At 42.7% G+C, this 21,876-nt stretch overlaps 1 protein-coding gene across 3 annotated transcripts in view; it reads left to right on the top strand.

Annotated features, from left to right (window-relative positions):
- Positions 1-21,876, top strand: part of LOC122796716 (desmoplakin) — a 1,113,853-nt gene that overhangs the window by 645,458 nt on the left and 446,519 nt on the right. For all 3 annotated transcript variants that reach the window (XM_044065413.1, XM_044065414.1, XM_044065415.1), the window contains exons 15-16: positions 9,883-10,121; positions 16,844-17,022. In XM_044065413.1, coding sequence (XP_043921348.1) covers positions 9,883-10,121; positions 16,844-17,022 — 418 coding nt within the window. The remainder of the gene's footprint in view (positions 1-9,882; positions 10,122-16,843; positions 17,023-21,876) is intronic.

The following is a 21,876-nucleotide window of genomic DNA, read 5'->3' on the forward strand; positions in this document are numbered from 1 at the left end:
GGAGGCTCAGTTGGAACCCATTTGGCTTATGTGCTCTTTGGATGTTAAGGCATTATACACAAGCATTCCCCATTGTGCTGGACTGCAGGCATTACAATACTGGCTAGACCGATCTGCTTTGTATTCTCCTGGATTTAATACATTATTGATATGTATGACTGAACATGTATTAAACAAAAATGTCTTCTATTTTCATGGGGAATGCTATTGGAAGCTTCAAGGAACAGCTATGGGAGCCTCCTTTGCTCCAATATATGCCGATTTATTTATGGCCTTTTTCGAAGAATGTATGATTTATGAACCTTCACATAATATTTATTTGGTGGAAATTGATATCTGGCGGAGATATCTTGATGATTGCTGGATGGTGTGGCATGCGGATGCCACATATCTACAAGAATTTTTGGATTATCTTAATGGCAATATTTGGGGAATTGAATTTACGGTGACATATGATCTACAATCCATCAATTTTCTTGATGTCACGGTTAGCAGAAACATGGATCACACTTTAAACACCTGGACTTTCTGTAAATATCCCCAATATAACACTTTATTGCACGCTTCCAGCATGCATCCACGCCACACCATCCGCAACATTCCTAAGTCCCAATTTATGCGGATGAAACGCATCAATTCCACCAATATGGAATATGAGAAAGCTAGTCTGGATTTGTTCCAGAGATTTGTCAACAGAGGATATAAACAACTGGACTTGGTTAAGGCTTGGGATTGGTCAACTAGTATGAATAGGGATACGTTATTGCAATATCAGACACAACCCAGGGACTTAAGTGCATCTTCCATAAGATTTGTTACTGCTTATGGTAGAAACCATAATGCAGTTCGGAGCATTATTAATAAACATTAGAACATTCTATTGGCCAATGATCAGCTAAGACCAATATTGGGGTCTCAGTGTCAATTCAGTTACAGAAGAGGCAAAACCTTGGGCTCGCTGTTTTGTCACTTTAAACATAAAGAAAGTGGTGGGGCTGTGTACCAACAACTTACTATGTCTGGAGACAAACTTCTGGGAACCTTTCCATGTGGACACTGTGGGTCTTGCAAACAAATTTTCAAATCCAAACAATTTTTCAGTCAAAACACCAGCAAAGTATATGATTGCAAGATATTTGGTAATTGCAGCAGCAGTTAGGTGATATATTTGGCCACTTGTCACTGTTCTGCCTTCTTTGTTGGCCAAACATCCAGACCATTGAGAACACGTATTAATGAACATAGAAGTGACATTAAGAATAAGAAAGACCATAATGCTCTTTTTAGACATACTTTGAAGCATTCACAGGCCCAATATACATTCATGATTATTGATAGAATCACAGGAGATCGGAATAATCCTCAAGGTTGGCATAGCATTCTTAATCACAAAGAAAGGTATTGGATTACCACATTGGGAGCACTTTTCCCACCAGGTTTGAATGATCATTTATAATTAACTTTTTTACTGTTAATTTATATGCTATTATAACTTATTTTTTCATATTTATGTATTCCAGGTTCCTGAGGATACCTTATTTGATGTTGTGTTATCATGAATGCTTACCAATAACCACAAATTTATTGAGAACAAAAGTGTTACGAATTTATTATGGATATTTTGTGATTTCTATCTTATCATATATTTATTTTTACCTATTATACATTGTTCAGCTCATTACTCTATAATGGAGTATATATATATTTCTGGCTCATGTCCATTTATATTCATTTTTTATTGATATAAGTATTTGAAGTTTATATAACCCATCGGTTATATTTGTTTGTGAACCCATAGATGATTCATTTGTGTTTATCATTTGTCTTTTTTAAAGTTTTTTTCTTTTTCTATTGTGGGAACAAACCATGATTAATTATGCAGGGTTTTTCACTCTCATTGGTTAGGCACTCTTATAAATATTCATTGAGTACTATCTAATGTTTTTGCTGTGTATCACTGATGAAGGCATATATTCTTTTGCCGAAACCGGTCTGATTATTAAAGATATGTATAATCAGTGAATAATTGAGTAATTGCATCTTTTTACTGTTACACGTATCTGCTGGCCAACAGTGTTTTTTGGTTTGCTCCGGCCATGCAGTACCTACGTGCATAGCACAGTGTTTTGAATAAAGTCAGGATTACTCTCATTCTAAAACGAGGCTTAGGGATTTCTTACTCCTGCCCCAACACAGGCCTTTGGCTATCCCCCCTGTACTGGCATTGTTGATAATGCCTTTTCGGAATCTAGCTTGGCCCCCGACTCTTTACCTCCTGCTCCCAGCAAACCTGCTAGATATTACAGGGTTCCTGACTCTCACAACTTCCTTTTTAAAAATCCTACTATGGATCCTGAGACCATTTCACAGGAAACCAAGGGCATTAAGGCTACTACTGCCAAAACTCCTACCCCTCTGATAGAGATTCCTGGGCACTAGGTAGATGGGGTAAGAAGGTATAAACTTCTGCAACCTTGGCCATTAGGGACATAAACTGCCAGTTTCATATGTTAAAGTATCAGCAGCATATTACTGGATTGCTTAAACAGAAAATGATGTTGATTCCTGACTGTGCTGAAAATAAAGATTTAATGCATTCTGCTGAACAAGTTGGAAAACATACTTTGCAATGTGGTTTTGATTCACTAGAGGCATCTTGCAGGGCTGCTGTCACTGGGTCTGTACTTAGAAGGCAAGATTGGCTTAAGGAGCAGTCTTTGCCAGATCATGTTAAAGCTAAATTGCTGGTTGCTCCCTTAAATCAGGACTGCCTGTTTGGCAACAAAGCAGAAGAAGTACTTAAAAAGATGGAGGAAGAAGCTAAGCCTATGCAAACTGTTAAAGATTTCCTACAAGTACAGCTTCCAAGATTTAGTAGGCATTGGCTTTCTAAGAATTGGTCCTTTCCTGCCTCTTCCAGGCCTTCCCAGTCCAAACCTAGAACCAGCAGAACACCCAGGCTTCAGTCCCAGGTTATGCACAGGACTAAGCAGTGGGGGGCTCCCACTTCCAAATCAGGGAGTAGTAAGATTCCCCCCTATGATAAACTGTCTCAATGACTTAACTTTAAAACTTCCAAGACCTTCTCAACTGACTGCTCCTTTAGGGGGAAAGATTGTTCTGCAGGCAAAAAACTGGGAACTCATTATACAGGACAAATGGGTTTTAAATATAGTTTCCCAAGGATGCAGATTTCACTTCCACATGCTACCAACCCCAAACATTTGGCCAGATCTACCCCCAAATCAGTGGGCACAAGCTCAAAAGTAAGTACTCTCTCTCTCTTAAGCATAAGGGCCATTCAAACTGTACCAGAAGAGGAAAAGGGACAAGGTTTCTACTCAAGACTTTTCCTGGTACCCAGAAAAGACAACTCATGGTATCCTATCCTGGACCTTTCTATCCTAAACACCTTTTTGGTGATTCCCAAAATTCAAGATGCTAACCCTTCAACGGTTGCTTCCTATGCTAGGTAAGGATACCTGCTTGGCAACACTGGATCTAAAAGAAGCCTACCTGCACATCCCAATCAGGGAATCTTGCAGAAGATACCTACGCTTCAAAGCTGGCTACATGCACTGTCAGTTCTCTGCACTGCCCTTTGGCTTATCTACTGTGCCCAGGGTATTCACAAAGTACCAGGCTCCAGTCATTGCATTTTGCAGGCAAAGAAATATTCAGATATACCCATACCTGGACAATTGTCTAATTCAGGCAGGAAGCCAGGACATACTTTTGAGTCATCTGGCATTTGTACAAAAGGTGCTAATTTGCCTGGGGTACACCATAAACGAAAAAAAAAATCACATATTGTACCCTGTCAACAAATTATATTCCTCAGAGCAAGTTTGAACACAACTTCCCAGATGGCTTTCCTCATGCCAGAGAAACATATTCATTTGACAACTTACTTCAAATTAATGGCCACAAAAATGCTGCTATCTGCAAGGCAAATACTGCAAGCCTTGGGGTTCATGGCCTTCTGCATTCTGCTAATTCCATATGCAAGACTGCATATGAGAAAACTACAATGGTATCTAAAAAGCCTATGGTGTCAACATTCTCAGGATCTAGAAGCAATGATTCCTATCATACATTGCCTACAGTCAGAGTTCCTCTGGTGTGCAGAGACCTGCCACCAAAACAAGGGACTACCATTCAGTCTACCCCCTGCCACCCAAACCCTAACAACAGATGCATCAGGCAATGCATTGAGGGCTCATATGGCAGGGAAGTGCATTCAGGGCAAATGGAACCCAAGTCAAATACACCTGCATATCAATCAAAAAGAAATGTTAGCTGTACAGAATGCTCTGACAGCCTTCAAGGACCACATTTTTCCAGGACAATTAATGGTAAAGACAGGCAACATCACTGTTATGTGGTACATAAACAAGCAGGGGGGTAACCATTCATACCCCCTCTTCAGACTAGCCATGGCTGTGTGGAACACAGCCTTGAGCTACCAAGTGCATCTACAGGCTCAATTCCTGCCAGGAAAGCTAAATACACTGGCAGATGAACTAAGCAGGAATGTCATGGACCCGCACGAGTGGAAAATGGAACCAAAGACTTTCAACATGTTGATAAACAAATTTGGGAGCCCAGATGTAGACCTGTTTGCCTCCCCCCAGAACTACCAGTTGGACAAATTCTACACAAGGACTCCCCACAAACAAGCTTGGAAAGTGGATGCCCTGTCCTTCAACTTGACAAAATATCAGTTTATGCCTTTCCTCCACTGCCTCTCCAAAGTACTACTAAAGATCAAACAGGACAAATGAAGGACGATACCGATTACACCAGACTGGCCACGCCAACACTGGTACCCCCTCTTGTGCAGTGTGTCACTGCTGGCTCCATGGCACCTGCCTCCAACCCCTACCCTGCTGTCCCAGGGAGGGTCAGATCCTGCATCCTCAGCTTCAAACCCTGAACCTGGCAGCCTGGCTAATTACCTAATCTCTCCGTTACCATCCCTCAGTAAACAAGTGTTGGATGTCATTTTGGAGGCAAGGAGGCCTAGTACTAGAAAATCTTATGCTGGAAAAGATTCTGTTCCTGGAACCAAACTCAAGGGATGGGCACAGCAGCGCCCAATTTACCTCAGATTCTTCAATACTTAACTGAGATGCTTCAAAAGGGCCTTTCTTTTTCCTCCATCAAAATTCATGCCTCAGCCATTTCAGCCCATTACAACACAGAACTACCCCTCTTCTTTCATCCACTGCTCAAGCAGTTCCCCAGAGGAGCCACAAACTTAAGACCATCCAGGAGAGCCCCAACTCCAGCCTGGGACCTTAACTTTGTATTGGAAAAACTCACTCTACCTCCTTTTGAGCCAGCTGCAAGTGTAGAGTTAAAATTCCTTTCTTGGAAAGCAGCCTTCCTTTTAGCAATCACGTCAGCAAGAAGGGTATCTGAATTACGGGCCCTTATGGCAGTGGAGCCTTTCATCATCTTTCATGCGGACAGGGTGTCCCTCAGGACCAATCCCTCCTTCATGCCCAAGGTAGTATCCAGCGTGGCTTTTAATCAGTCCATTCATTTGCCAACCTTCTTTTCTAATCCACAGAACAAAGGGGAATGGATACTGTACTCCTTAGATGTGCACAGACAACTTAGATTTTACTTGGACAGGACTAAACCTCAAAGGAAATCTGAACAACTGCTGGTGGCATTTGCTGCATGGACAGAGGGGAAGGCTATTTCAAAGCAAACCATTTCTAAATGTATAGGCCATTGCATTCATTTCTGCTATAAGCACCATGGAAAACCTATCCCGCAGGGGATAAGACCACACTCCACCAGGGCTGCATCTGTCTCTGCAGCCTTTCTCAGAGGTGTCCCTACCAGGGACATCCTAGAAGCTGTTACCTGGAGTTCTGTACATACTTTCACCAAGCATTACCATTTTCCAATTTTCTCTAAATCCAGAGCTGGCTTTGCCACTGCAGTCTTGCAGGGCCTTATAGCTGGTCCTAATGCTATCTGAATTCCTCCTCCCATCCTTAGCTTTGGGAACCTACCCAAATGTGATGACTGCAACAGTGAAACATGAAGAACATAGTACAGTTGTGTACACTTACCATAAATGTAGATGTTCGAGTGTATTCACTGTTGCAGTCCTGGTTACCCTCCTTCCAGCCCCCTGACTTCTTTTGGCTATACCTCTATTCTCCTTTACTATGCTTAAAAGTTTTTTGGTGTATTTTCTTTTTTGTTGGAGGTATAACCTTGTATATATATATATATATATATATATATATATATATATATATATATATATATATATATATATATATATATATATATATATAAAATTGCTTCTCGTTAGGGGGCACCTGATATCTGGGGCAATAAAAACTGATGTTATGGTGTCTGCTGCATGCTTTATACCCCTGACTAACTGACGCAGGACCCAAGACTTTGATAATCAGGCCGATTGAGGGCTACTGCAAGCAGATAACCCAAATGATTGAGTGCAACAGTGAATACACTTGAACATCTACATTTATGGTAAGTGTACACAACTGTACTTTCTGATTCCCTGTCAGGATCATGCGTATCTGGGATGCAGGATTCAGACAGTGCCAATGTTGGCCTGTCTTCCACCTCCAGACGTTTTGTCTTTGACAGCCTTCTTTCATTCTCTTCTGCCATACCAGCCAGGGAGTTTCTTCAGACCCTGGGGTTCATGGACTCTGCTATTCCAATTCTTCCTCTTGCCAGACTGCATACGCTGAAGCATCACTGGTACCTCAAGTCACTTTGGCTGCAGCATTGTCACCATCTGGATTTCAGTGTGCCTCTCCTTCCTTGTCTAAAGAAGTAGTTTGAGTGGCGGATTCAACAGTTTGCTCTCAATCCAGGCCGGCCCTTTCAGCCTCCAGTCCCTTCTGAAGAGCTGTTCACCAGTGTCTGAAATATGGGGTGGGGGGCTTCTTTTGGTCATCTGAAAACTCAGGGTCTCTGGCTTTCCCATCAGAAGTCAGACCATATCAACAACAAAGAGATGAGTGCTCTGATTCTGACCGTTCAAGCTTTTTGCTCCATGTTCTCTTCAAGCTCCTTGAAGGTGTAGACACAGAACACCACAGTGATGTGGTATGTCAGCAACCAGGAAGGCACACAATCTTACATCTGCAGATGGCTATTCAGGCTTGGGAGATGGCCCTCGCTTACCAGTTAACTCTTCAGGCAGTATATATTCCTTCAGAGAATAGTCTATTGGCAGACTCTCTGAGCAGGTCAGAAACACATGCTCATGAGTGGATGCTTCACAGAGATGTGTTTCTGGACATTGTCCATCGGTGGGGTATTCCTCGAATAGATTTTTTTGCCCCCCGTCAGAACAGGAAGCTTCTTCTCTTTTATTCCAGAATGCCTTGCCATCTGGCTTGGAAGACGGAAACCCTTTCTTCTTGCTATTTGGCTTGGAAGATGGGAGACCCTTTCTTTTCCTTGGTAGAGGATTTTTCTTTATGCCTTCACTCCTCATACTCTACTTCCAAGAATCCTGCAGAAAATTCAGCTGGACTCTACAAAAATTTTGCTAGTGAGTCCCTTTTGGCCAAGACAGCACTGGTTCCCCTCTCAGTGCATCTGGCTGGGGGCAGTCACCACAACTTATCTTACCTGTTGTATCTTTTCACACAGGACAAGGGGCCTCTTTGACACTGTGGGTGATAGGGGTTTGATTCCTTTCAGGCACCTCTTTTCTGAGGACGTTCTCAGGGTTTTACAGGAGGCAAGGAGACTCTCAACCAGAAAATCTTTTATGTCCAAATGGAAAATTCTTTCTGCCTGGTGCCATGCTCATGACCAAGACCCTTTTACAGTGGGGGTCCCTCTGGTCCTAATTTGTGTGAGTTACTCCAGTCTGGCTTGGCATATTCTTCTTGAAGGCTTGTCAGTCATTTCTGCTTGCCTGCCCTTGAAACCTCCTTTGACTTGTCGTTTTGAGGTCAAACAGTTTCTTCAAGGTGTTCTGCATGTTAGGCCTCCAAGGAAACATATTCCTCCTCCTTAGGACCTCAAGTTTGTGGTGGAAAATTTGATTTGGGCTCCTTTTGAGCCTGCAGATTCTGCTTCTTTGCAACATTAGACCTGGAAGACTTTTTTGTTGCTGGCTCTTATTTCTGCTCAGAGGGTTTCTTTATGGCCATTCTTCCTTTTTTTTCACACAGACAGGGTGTCACTTTGTACTAATCCTTTTTTTATGTCGAAGGTAATAAATAAGTTGCCCTTGAATCAATCAGTACAACTTTCTTCCTTTTACCTTTCATCTCAGCCTGCTAGTGAGATGGTCCTGCATACCTTGGATTTTTACAGACAGCTCGGGTAGTATTTGGATAAAACTAAGGCCATTCATAAGTCTGATCAGCTTTTTGTTTCCTTTTATCCCAGGACATTGGGTTTGGCAGTATTTAAGCAAACCATCTCCTCCTGGACATCTAAAGCCATTTCCTTTTGTTATTCTTTTCGTGGTAAATCTCCGTCTACTTCTGTTAGAGCTCATTCCAGGTGGGCTGTTGCCTCTTCTGGTGTCTTCTTCAAGAGGCTGGACACCAGTTCCATCCTTAAAGCTCTACTTGGTCTTCATTGCATACATTTAGTAAGCATTATCAGTTGGATGTGGTTTCCAGGGCCAGACCAGGTTTTGCTGAAACCATGTTATGTGGGTTTGTTGAGGGCTCTTCTCAGCCTTCCATCTCCCATTCTGTTCCTTGAACTGTTTTATTTTCCCTTCTGTTTTGGATATTGCTGCAGTAATATAGTAGGATATAGTACAGTTGTGCAAAATCTTACCATAACAGTAGATGTCCTTCTCTTCAATCTTGCAGTATTCTCTTCCTCTCTCCAACCCAGTCTTGTTTGTTCTGGTTTTTGTTTTAAGATTCCCTCCTTGCTGAGGTCCCCCTTTTTCTTCTGTATATGCATGTACTCCTTTGTCCTATGGAGACTGTTTCTTCTGGGGCAGGTCATTTCTGAGTAGCTGCGTCTGTATGTCCCTTTTATTCCCTACATTCTGTATGGGAAGCATAACTGTGACATGTGGCACATAAAAGATCGTTAGGCTTTTGTGTACTGGCCGAGCATCAGCCTGCCAAGGGCAAGAGATCCCTTCTGATTTGGATACTGCAACAGTGGAGAGAAGGACATTTACTGTTACAGTAAGATTTTGCACAACTGTACTTTCTTCCCATGTGTAAGCCCCTTTTCAGTGACACACATGGGCACCTTTCTTTTTGGCCAGTGTGCCTGGCTTAATGTCTTGTTTCTTTTGTGATGTAACTTTCTTGCATGATAACTGAATGTATGTAGCAACATAAACTTTGGGCTTACAAGTGCTTGTTCTGTAAATCTGGTCTGTGATGCTGAGAAAACATACATAATGACACTTTGTCTTGAACAGAGCTAATATAACAGTCTTTTGAAAAGTGGCTTGGGAAAAAGAGGAATAATTTTTAACAGCAGCACCTCGCAGAGGCCTTTTATTTGTTTAATATGTTTGCATGTTTATTTTATTGATTGCATATTTATTTTGCATGTCAGTAGTGTCAGATTTTAGAGCTTCCGTTAAGTATGAAACTAAGTTTTTTTACCTTCTGGTTTGTCAGTGAGGCATTTTTGGAACTCTATATACTTAAGTTTTACAGATGCAGAAAGCTAGAACTTATTGGCATCCCCTTTGTACATCAAAGTTTCTTGTCTAATATATGTATTTGTGGTAATTGTGACTGTTTATTCTGTAGTTGTTTTCTTTTAATCAAATGTTTAAAACTTGAGAGCTTTTAAGGAGACTTGCCAGTGTACTTTTGTCTTCCAGCCTGTGAAATGACGTTTAACTGTTGTGAATTTGTGTTATTACATATGTAGCTATTACTACAACAACAGCTACAAGTGTTGGTAGCGTAAAACCTGGTATTATAAAGACATCTGAGAATGAGGTTGAGTACGGATCCCAGAGAGTCACAACACAAGAAAGTATCCTACTTCTGTTGCAGAAGTTACGTGGGAATTTGGAGACCTATGACCGCAACATGTTGAACTGGATTCACATCCCCCTAAATGTTGATGCCGTTAGGGATTGCTCTGGAAGAATAAGTGAGATGGAGGTATGTAATGCCCTGTTTGTCTGTAATGCAGTCATAAAAGGTTGTCAGTATTCTGTTTCTGAAGCTTCACAGATGAAATTTTAGAAATTTGTTTTTGCCATATGTCGAACCACTGGCCGATAACAATTCAGCTGTTTTGTTCTGTTTTTTGTTCTGGAAGGTCTGGAAGATACTGTCATGATGTTTCTTTAAGTAGAGACCCTTTGCTATGATGTTGCTGACGAATATTGGAGCCCCATTTCATATTGAGTATGTTATTAGATAAGCAGCAATACACAAACACTGGTAATAGAAGTAGGCTTTTCATGTTCCCATTTGATGCATTACTAGATGTACTTAAATATGTGTGTGTGTGTGTGTGTGTGTGTGTGTGTGTGTGTGTGTGTGTGTGTGTGTGTATGTGTGTGTGTGTGTGTATATCCTGCAAGGGGAATGAGTATATTGTTTTTGACTTTCTTGTTCATTTAACTATTGAACATGTTTCATTTTTGATTAAAATGCATCCTGCGACTTGCTCAGTGAAGTTATTTAGAAAGTTTTGAAAGATAAACATCCTAGATTAATATGTAGTGTCTGCTCCATTGGCATCATAGTGTGATAACATAGAACCAAGGCTTGCAACAGCCTTTAATGGGCATCATTTTATTGCATGTCTGGCTTGGTAAGTAGTGGATAAGAACCAAAAGCTTTCAGTTACTAAAGGTCATATGGATGTAATCTTATTCTGTGGATCATACTCTCTGAATATCCCTTAGCAACTTGCAGCATACTTTTTGTCATCCAGGTAATCCTGCTGGGCACAAGAGTCCATTTTTAGATGGTGACAGCCCAGCTGAGCACAAGAGTCCATCTTTAGTTGACTGCAGCACAGCTGAGCACACAAGTCTCAGCTAGTGACAGCCCAACTGCTTTCACTTTGATGATTCCTATCATATTATCATACAGTATAAATGTGTATGTGGGTTGATCCCTTCCTTTCCTTATTCTTTCCCAGTGTTACCTAAGACTAGACCCACCAGGATATTTTTGTGCTTCTTGTCTTGAAATGAAGTTTTTATTAATAAACATTAACTGCAGTTGTTATATACTTAGTACCCTTAATGAAGTGCACATTTTCAGGTTTTGAAGATACTCAGTTTTGAGACACATTTAAATTGGTAGCAAAAAAAAAAAAAAAAATTGGGAAGATTTTGTATTGTTACACTACAAAGTAATTTGTGCAAATATTGTACTAACTAGTTACTGTGTAGTAAAAGAAAGCCCATAATTTTTCAAAGAAACAGGACTTTCATCCAGCATTCTAGTCCAGCTTATAACGACACACACATTAAGTCGATCTCTTTGTTAGAGATTAGAATCTCTCTCTTAGTATGCAGCACCATGGATGGAAGAGTGCATCCAAGTCGAATCTGTTTTAAGTGTGTGTCTTTAGACACACACACACACACACACACACACACACACACACACACACACACACACACACACACACACACACATGAGTGCACTAATTTTTATCTAAGAAGTTTTTCATCTAATCACAAAATATCTTAAAAATGTGTCTAACACACATCTAATGTAAACAGGCTTAGTTGTATCATTTTCCACAATGTTTTTTTGTCAGGGGGGGTGGGAACCCCCTTGCAGCCCCCCCCCCCATGGTGGCAACCCCCCCTTACTTACATTTAGTAACTCCACAGTCACACAACTGTGGAAAAAAAGAACTCCTGGCGCAGTGAATCACTCCTGGCACACAAACACAAACTTCTAGAGACAGAACTACAGCATAACAGTAGGCATTAGCAAGGTACAAATTGTGATCAGGCTGATTTGTAATTTCTGTCATTCAAAACCACACCAGCAGTGATGTTATGTAACCTTGCACACTTTTCTATAAAATGTGATTCAGTCATTTGTGTTTTCGATGAAATGCGTTTTAGATCAATTGTGACTTTTTTATATAGATTAAATGTGTCACAGAAGAAATGTCATGTACCCATATATGTGTGTGTGTGTGTGTGTGTGTGTGTGTGTGTGTGTGTGTGTGTGTGTATATATATATATATATATATATATATATATATAAATAAATGTGTGTGTATATTTATACGTGTTTTTTGCGTGTGTATGTATGTATGTATGTATATATATATATATATATATATATTTATATACACACACACACACACACATATGCATATATAAGTGTGCACACGTGTCTGTGTATGTTTTTTTTTAATCTCCAGCAATGTTCTTTTATTTTGGGAAAAACTTTTGTCAGATTAGTTTTCTTGTCTGGTGGAAGTTCTTCATAGAATGAATGCCTTGGGTCTATATCACTTTACTGAACGTTCACTACTGCAAAAGTATGGTTGTGTAAAATCTTACAATAACAGTAGATGTCCTTGCCTTCACCACTGCAGTACTCCTAACATATGGGATTCCCCTGCCATGGAAGCCCAACGTCCGGCAAGTGTAGCAAAGCCTACTGTTGCTTTAAGGTACTCAGATGTCATCCACATGCTCCTCACTTCCTAGGAAGACATCTTGTTTCCATTCCAGCCCTACCAGCTCCCAGCCTCAGGCTTATCAGCAGGATTTGGTTAAACTGGCAGAGAATCTTCTTTCCCTGGTTAGGGGCATACATTCTCCCCCCTGAGCCCCTCTCAGAAAAAAAGGAAAAGAGATTCAGCCCCAGTGGTTCTTACTGATCCTTTTGAGACTATGCTGGACTCTGACCAAGAGGTCTCAGTCTTTGAAGAGGATCCCTGTTTGGCATCCTTTGAAGTGTCTGATTCAGAGGAAACTTTGCCATTTGCCTCCCTTCCTGAGGATCTATCCTTTGGGAAACCTTACATTCCTTGGGGAGTCATTTTCATTGCGAAGAGCAGGACTATCCTCAATATAAGAAAAGAGTCTGGAATTTCTCCACCTCCAAGAACATAAACCCCTGGCTGTTCCCCTAGTTTGGAGGTGGTTGGTGTTTTCCAGAAAAACAGATTCCCTTCCTCCTGCACCTAGGAAATCTGACAAATTCTACAGGGTTATGGATTTACATAAGCACCTTTTTTAAAAACCCTTCAGCAGACCCAGAGGCTGTCATTCCTGGACCCAAGGGTGCTAGAACCAGCACATCCAGAAATCCCTACCCACTGATAAAGAGGGCAGAGCCCTTGATAGATTTGGTAGTATGGTATACACTTCTGCCCCTCTTCTGTGGGGGCATTAAACTGCCTGTTCCACATAATAAAATACCAAGAAACACTACTGGAACAGATGAGACAAAAGCTTTTGACCATTGAAAATAAGAACTTATCTAAAGAATTACTGGACATTTGCAACTCCACCACACAAGTGGTCAAGTATTCCTTACACTGTGAATTTCATACTTTGGAGGATGCCAGCATAGCCACAACCACTGGATCGGTCATTAGGAGGTATGCATGGCTAGGGGAACAAGCCCTCCCAGAGCATATTATATCCAATCTTTTGGATGCTCCCTTGGATAAGGGGTTTCTCATCAGCCCTAAAGCAAAAGTCGTACTCAAATGGAGGACAGAGCTAAGTCAATGCAGGCAGCCAAAGATTGTTTTTTGCAGGTACAGCTCCTATGTGTCAGTAGACACTATCCCACTAAACACTTGTCTTTTCCTTCCCAATCCAAAGCAGGTCAATGAAAGGCCCACAGGGAAGGTGACCGCAGTCAATGCCAGGGACCCAAGCAAGGGCACTCTACTTCCCCAAAACCAGGGACTTCCACAACTCGGGTCCCTAATAGGGAGCAGTTGTGATTTTTTTTTATGGCATGTCCCACTCCCTTCCCACCCCCCACCCCCATCTTGTTTTCAGACTTGGAGAAAGACTGGCACTACTCAGAAAAACTGATCTCTCATTTTTTTCTGACCAATGGGTACTAAATATCTTTCTAGGGGATATCACCTCAAAGCTATACACCCCCAAAGCATTCAGGCTTTCCAGTTTTATCACCATCTCAAAAAGCAGAGGTTCTTTCACATATGGAAATACTAGGTGTAACACTATAGGTATACAAGCCTCAGTAGAAGCAGTCCCTCTACATCAAATAGGAAGAGGCTTTTCCTCAACACTGTTCAGGGTTGTCTACTTACTCCTGGAGGTTCCCAAGTACAGGATGCTGACCCTTCACTAACTCTTGCCCATGTTTTTCCCAAAGACTTTCGTGGAGACTGCAATTTTAAAGCATGCATTCTTACATATTCCCATCGAAGGATCAAGCTGAGGATTCTTGAGCTTTCAACCAAGTCCCAAACATTTACAGTTTTGTGCTCTGCCCTTTGTCTAGGCTAATGTTGCCAGGATAGTCACAAAACTCTTAGCTCCACTCATTGCCCACTGCTACAAACAAGGGGTACAAATTTACCCCTGCCTGGAAGATTGATCCTGCGGTTCACAAGCCTGGCACTACTCAATAAAGACTTGACATCCACCCAGTTCATATTTACTTTCCTGGGATTCACCATAAGTGATCAAGAATCCCATACTCTACTCACAACCAGAATACTTTCTAAGGGGCCCTACTGGATTCTACCCTTCAAAAGACCTTCCTGTCTCCAATCAGGGTATCCTTCCTGACCAATTGCTTTCAAAAAGTTATGGACAGCAATATTCTTACAGCCAGAGAGTATCTCCACACACACTGGGTTACATGGCCTCTTTCATTCTAATTATTCCCCTGCCCAGGCTGCACATGAGGAGGTTACAGTGGTACCTCAGAAATGTGTGGAGCCAGCATGCACAACCAACATCTGCCAAAATAAGGCTGATACGTGGCCTAAAAGGTGAATTTGCATGGTGGACCAAGGCCTGCACTCTAAACCCAGGCCTGCCATTCAGTTTGCAACACACTCCACCACAGATGGCTCAGAGACACAAACTGTTCAAACAGTTACAGACCCAGTGGAAGTGAATAAGCACATAAATGTAAAGGAACTTCTGGCAGCACAAAGGGCTTTACTAGCATTCCGACAGAAATTGAAACCAAAGATGCTAGTTGTGGATACAAACTATGTCACAGTCATGTAGTACAGAAACAGAGGGAAAACCATTCTTTCCCTCCTTGCTGCCTAGCTATAGGGGTGGGAATCACAGCTCACTCCATGGGTTGGCACCTGTTGGCTCAATACCACCTGGGTGTGCTCAGCCAATGGGTAGACCAACTCAGCAGAAGCCTTTAGACACCCATAAATAGCCGTTGCATCAGGAAGTCAATCTCAGCAAAGCCAAAGAATGGGGGATCCCACAGATGGACCTCATGGACAGGCTTATTCATTTATGCCTTTCTACCAATTCCCCTACTTCCAAAGGTTTTCCAAAAAGTCAGAGAAGAGCGCCCAGGTCATACTTACAGCTCCAGATTAGCCAAGGCAACACTGGTACCTTATTTTTAGCCTAACCAGTACTATCCTTGGATATTACCTCAGACTCCTCACCTTGTCACTCAGAACAAGGGACACATCATACTCGCCAACCTGCAAAAACCCTGTATCTATCACCTTAGGGGATACCTTAGCTCTCTGTCTCAGCTTGAAGGATACCTTAACCCGGGGGGGGGGGGCTCTCCCTACATAAGCAGCTACAGGACATCCTAAGGAAAACCAGATGGCCTAGCTCCAGGAAACCCTGTGCAAGAAAGTGGAATGGTTTTCCAACTTGGTGTGCACAGCCTAATTAGGACCCCATCAGGGCCTACATCCTTGTCAGCTGGTCCTATCTGGAAAATCTGTGACAAAGGTCTTTCTTACTCATCGATAAAAATTCAGGTTTCAGGTATCTCAGCCTACTTTCCTGCCCACACCCCAATCTTTTCATTTGCTGGTCAAACAGCTCCTTATAGGGGTCATCCACATCAGACCTCCCAGGAGACTTTGTACACCACCCTGTGACCTAACCTTTGTCCTAGAAAGTCTTACACTTCCTTCTTTTGAACCAACCCTTCAGATTTAAAATTCCTGGTATGGAAGACTGCCTGCTTACTAGCTATCACTTCAGCTAGGATAGTTTCAGAAACTCCAGGCTGTCGTGGCAGTGGAACCTCTTTTATCATCTTCCTCTCTGACAGAAGTCCCTCTCTCAGGAACAGTCTTTCCTTTAGGCCCAATATGGTGACTGATGCCTTTTTAAATCAAGCAATACATCTGCCTATCTTCTCTCCAAACCGACAAAGTGTGGGGATTCTGCTTGTCTCAGACATCCATAGGCAGCTACCTACTGTCTGGACAAAGCAAAATCTATCAGAAAATCTGACCAACTGTTTGTAACCTTTGCTGAAACCTGTCTGCAATCAGACCATTTCCGAAAGGATCTCTCACTGTGTATCCCTTTTTTGTTACAGTCATCATGGAAGAAAGACACCTGAAGCTGTAATGGCCATTCCATTAGGGCAACTAGGTATTCTACTGCTTTGTGGAAAAACAGGAAGGCAGGATGAATTGCAGTGCAATGGCATGTTGTAGTTTTCTTAAGAGAATACGTTTCTGTCTTACTAACAGATGTCTCACTGGCAGTGAGAATCCGAATTTGAGGGAGTGTGTGTAAAGAAGTTGTCTCAGACTATGACACAGACAAATTGAAGAAAAAGCTTTTTTAATAAACTAGTACATGATCTTACCAGTACAAGTGGAGGCAGATTTAGAATTTTTGAATAAATGGATAATCGTTTGCTGACATATCCTTTATTTTAACAGACTGTCCGAAGTGAGGTTACTGCCATTAGCAAGGATTTCAATTTGAATAAGGATAGATACCTTAATGCGATAAGTCAAATGAATGATTCTGAGAAGGTCAAATTTCTGCAAACAGAGATTGCCAACATTGAAAAGAAACTGAAAAATACCTCTGATCTGTCTGTATCCTATATAGAGAGGTGAGTAAAATAAATCTGTTTTGCATTTCCTGATGTCACTGCTTTATGCAACTAGTTTTTAAGTTGTTTTTGTTTCCATGCAAAACTTTTGGTAGCCACATCACAGAGAATTAAAGAAAAAAGACATAATTAAAAAAAAAAAAAATCCAAGTTATATGTGACTTCCGTCTAATAAACAGACTTGGAGAGTTCACTTTTCAGAAGCTTCTGAAACCTATGTAGTTTTATGCTGTAAAAAATTTAGCAAATTTTAAGAAATTACTAAGAACTTTTCCTAGATTGTCAGAGAGTCTGATTTTATAGAAGCAATGTCCATAAGATGAGACTGCCATGACAGGAACTACAGACTAGCAGTTAATGGTATAGATAAGTTATTAGTAGTTTGACGCTTTGTATGTGAGCATTAGCTGCAGTCCAACATCCTTCCTTCTTGTCTGATTTCTAAAGCTTCTGGAGGTTCCATAGTGGAGCTGGACTTGCCTTATAGTGCAGAATGTCAGTCCAGCTTAAAGGTAAGAGAACAGCTTGTGCAGTTTTCAGTTTCTTTTTGCTAACCGAAGTGACCAGGGTAAGTTCTTCATCTATTTGTCCCTTTTTGGCAGCTTCCAGAGCGTATTAGGTACCCACTTTGAAGAAGCTGAGTGTTACAGACTTGTTGATTTTGCTTAAAATTCTGTTGGTGTTTGTGACTAGGTTCTTGTGTGGCTTGGTGATGTCCTTCAAGGATGCATCTGCAGTCATCACATATGGGTTGTCCTGCCTCAGGCAGCCCTTCGGTCGGCCGGATTCCAAAGTCTGGGTCCGGCGTCGGCTGATGTCGCACTTTCCCCGATGTCAGAGTGCCTGGGGTATAAAAGCATCAGCCGACGCCATCTTCCCCAGTCTTTCTTGCCGCGTGGTGCCCGAAGCAGAAGCAGTTCGCAAGTGCCGGTCGGCCAGCTCCTGTAATTCAGCTACCGAAGACTTTAAAAAGCTAAGTACCCCGCTGGGGACTCTTTCTTGCCTCAGCCAATGTCAGATAAAGTTAATAATTGTTTAACTTGTGGGAAACAAATACCTCATAAGGATTTCCACTCTTACTGCCTACCCTGTCTAGGCCCAGACCACGACGTCTCGGCCTGTTCAGCCTGTGCTTCCTTCAACCGACGCACTCTTAGACGTCGGGCGGAGTTTGCAGAGGAATTTTTTGGGGCTAGTTTTTCGTATAAGATGCCGTCAGAGACTCTGACTTCTCATTTAGTTAAGAAACGGAAGGACAAGGACCGACACACGCGGGCTGTGGTTTCGGCTGAAACCACGGCCAGGCCTACCGTGAGTGTCTCTGTCTCGGCTGAAACCGAGTCCTTGGTACTTCCAATTACCGAAACCGCTCAACCGACTACCTCGGTCCCGGATGCCCCGGCTGAGTCTGTTATTGAATTTCCAACAGAAACTGGTGTCCTGGAACCTTCCGACACCATTCCTGTAGACAAATCTACACCAGCACGTGGTGCAGCCAGGCCTCCTGCATCCATGTCCATTAAGGCATTCTCCAGGGCTAAAGCTGCTAAACTCTCAAAAGCTTTGCCTCCCAAGGTTATCCCTCAGGGACCCTCTACTGGTTCACAGATTCTAAGCTTAGCAGAGGATTAGGGGCTCTCAACCTCATCTGGACAGGGGCTCTCAACCTCCTCCAGACAAAAGACCCAGGGTTGAGCCCTCTGATCCCCACTCCTCAGATGAGGCCTCTGATGGCTCTGCTCTCTCGGACCACCAGGAGGAGGCTTTTTTGGCCTACGAGGATTCTGATGCAGAGGAATCTATTCCCTCGGCCTCCCCTCCTGAAGAGTTTTCCTTTGGGGAGACACTACACACCATGAGAGAGCCTTTCCAATGGCAGGGCCAGGAATTCTCTGATTCCAGGAAAAGATTAAGGACCTTTTTACATTTGCCTCAGCATAGGCCTTTAGCTATTCCTCCTGTTTTGAATGTCACTGATGATGTGTACTCTGACTCTAGCACAACCCCTGATTCTCTCCCTCCGGCTCCTGCCAAACCCGATAGGTACTAGAGGGTCCCGGACTCACATCTTTACCTTTACAAGACCCACTCTGCTGATCCAGAAACTATTTCCCAGGGCCCTAAAGGGGTTGCAGCTGCCACTGCTAAAAATCCTCTCCCCTCTGAAAGGGAGTCCAGAGCTTTAGAGAGATGGGGTAAAAAAGTGTATACTTCTGCTACTCTTTCTATGAGGGCATTAAATTGTCAATTTCATATGATACAGTACCAAGAGTATTTGTTAGATGAATTGCATAAAAAACTGTCTTCACCTGACCCCCTAGACCGCAAGTCACTTCAGGATCTGGTACATAACTCACAACAGGTTAGCAACCATTTCTTGCAATGTGGTTATGATGCATTGGAAGCTTCATGTAGGTCAGCTATGACTGGCGCAGTCATACGTAGGCATGCTTGACTGAAGGAACAATCTCTGCCAGACCATGTTAAAGCAAAGCTGCTGGATGCTCCTCTGGAAAAGCAAAAGTTGTTTGGCTCCACGGCTTAGGAGGTCCTAAAGAAATTTGAAGAAAAGGCAAAATCCGTACAAACAGTCAAGGATTTTCTCCAAGTACAACCACCAGGATTCAGAAGGAATTGGCCTTCCAAGAATTGGTCCTTTCCAGACACAGAGAGGTTTCAGAGAGGCAAGAACAGGCGTGCCAGAGGTAGAGGGCAAGCTAGAGGCTCCTACAGAGGACGTCAATGGCAGCCTCCCAACCAGAGAGGTAATGCAGGACCTTCAACTGCTGCACAAGGACAGGCTCAATGACTTTACTTTGACACCGCCAACCAGGGCTCAATTGGAAGCACCTTTGGGCGGAAAGCTTTCTTTATTCTCAGAAAATTGGCAAAGCATTACAAGGGACAAATGGACACTACAAATAATAGACAAAGGATACAGGTTTCATTTCCACACATTACCAAAAAGAAAGGGCATGCCAGACCCGCCACCGAATCAAAGGGCAGAGGCTTTGAAACAAATTTCCAGCTTAATGCAAATGAAAGCTATAGAAAAGGTTCCTCTCTCAGAACAAGGCCAAGGATTTTATTCCAGACTATTCCTTGTTCCAAGAAAAGAAAAACAATGGAGGCCTATTCTCGACTTGTCCGCACTGAATACTTATCTCATTGTGCCAAAGTTCAAAATGCTGACTCTACAGCAGCTCCTTCCCATGCTGGGCAAGGGGTCTTGGCTGGTAACTCTAGACCTCAAGGAGGCATACCTGCATGTCCCTATCAGACAAAGTTGCAGAAGACACCTCAGATTTCTTGCAGGGTCAGAGCATTATCAATTCTCAGCATTGCCCTTTGGCTTATCTACTGCGCCCAGACTATTCACGAAATGCCTGGCATCAGTAATTGCACACTGCAGACTTCAGGGGATTCAAATATACCCATATCTGGACGACTGCCTTATACAAGCGGACAGCCGACAAACTTTGGTAAAACACTTGAATTATGCCATCCACCTACTTCAGGCCTTGGGATGTACAGTCAGCTTTCACAAATCAAGACTTGTTCCATCCCAAAGAATAACCTTTCTGGGTGCAGATCTAGATACAACCACCCAAATGGCCTTCCTCACAGAAGAAAAACAAAGTCAACTACCAGATTACTTCAAAAGTCTGACAAGACAAACCCAGCTGACTGCAAGGAAAATCCTGCAGGCCCTGGGTTACATGGCTTCTTGCATCCTTCTGATTCCACAAGCAAGACTACATATGAGGAAACTACAATGGTACCTAAGGAGTTTATGGACTCAGCACAGTCACAGCCTGGAAACTTTGATACCACTCATTCCATGCCTTCAAAAGGAATTTCTGTGGTGGGCTCAAGCAAGCCAGTCAAACAGAGGTCTGCCTTTCAGCAAACCAATAGCCAGCCAAACCATTACAACAGACGCTTCAGACCACGGATGGGGAGCGCACATGGAGGGCAGATGCATTCAAGGTCTATGGTCACAAAAAGAGCTACGCATGCACATAAACCAAAAGGAAATGCTGGCAGTGATACATGCAGTCGAAGCCTTCAAACCCTTTCTGCATCATGGCCATCTGCTAATAAGGACAGACAACACCACGGTTATGTGGTACATAAACAAGCAAGGAGGCACCCATTCTTATCCTCTTTGCAGGCTGGCAATGAATCTATGGGAACTTTCCTTGAAACTCAATATACAGCTACAATCCCAGTTTGTGCCAGGGAAAGACAATATACTGGCGGACAGCTTAAGCAGAAATGTCATGGATGCACACTAATGGGTGCTGCACCCAGACATCTTTCTACAGATAACACAATCATGGGGGAGGCCAGACTTAGATCTTTTTGCCTCCCCCCACAATCATCAACTGAAGAAATTCTGCTCAAGGGCACACCACCCACAAGCATGGAAAGTGGACACCCTCTCTTTCAGCTGGAGAACTCTAACAGTGTATGCATTTCCACCTCTCCCATTAATGACCAAGGTTTTACTGAAGATCAGGACAGAGCAGCCAAAAGTGATTCTGATAGCTCCGGACTGGCCAAGACAGCACTGGTACCCACTGTTAAAGAGCCTGTCATGCACGAAACCATGGCCTCTTCCTCTATGGCCACTTCTACTGACACAGCACAATTACAAAACTCTGCATTCCAACCTGAAAACCTTACAACTAACAGCCTGGAAAATACCTTGACTCCTCCTCAGGACAAGCTATCCCAGAGACTGAAAGATATTATTATGGAAGCTCGCCGGCCTTCCACAAGAAAGGCATATTCAGCAAAATGGAAAAGGTTTCACATTTGGAACACAACAAAGGGCCTAGATGCGACAGT

The sequence above is a fragment of the Protopterus annectens genome, chromosome 3.part0, assembly GCF_019279795.1.
Source record: "Protopterus annectens isolate FY-2018-M chromosome 3.part0, PAN1.0, whole genome shotgun sequence".
NCBI lineage: Eukaryota > Metazoa > Chordata > Ceratodontiformes > Protopteridae > Protopterus > Protopterus annectens.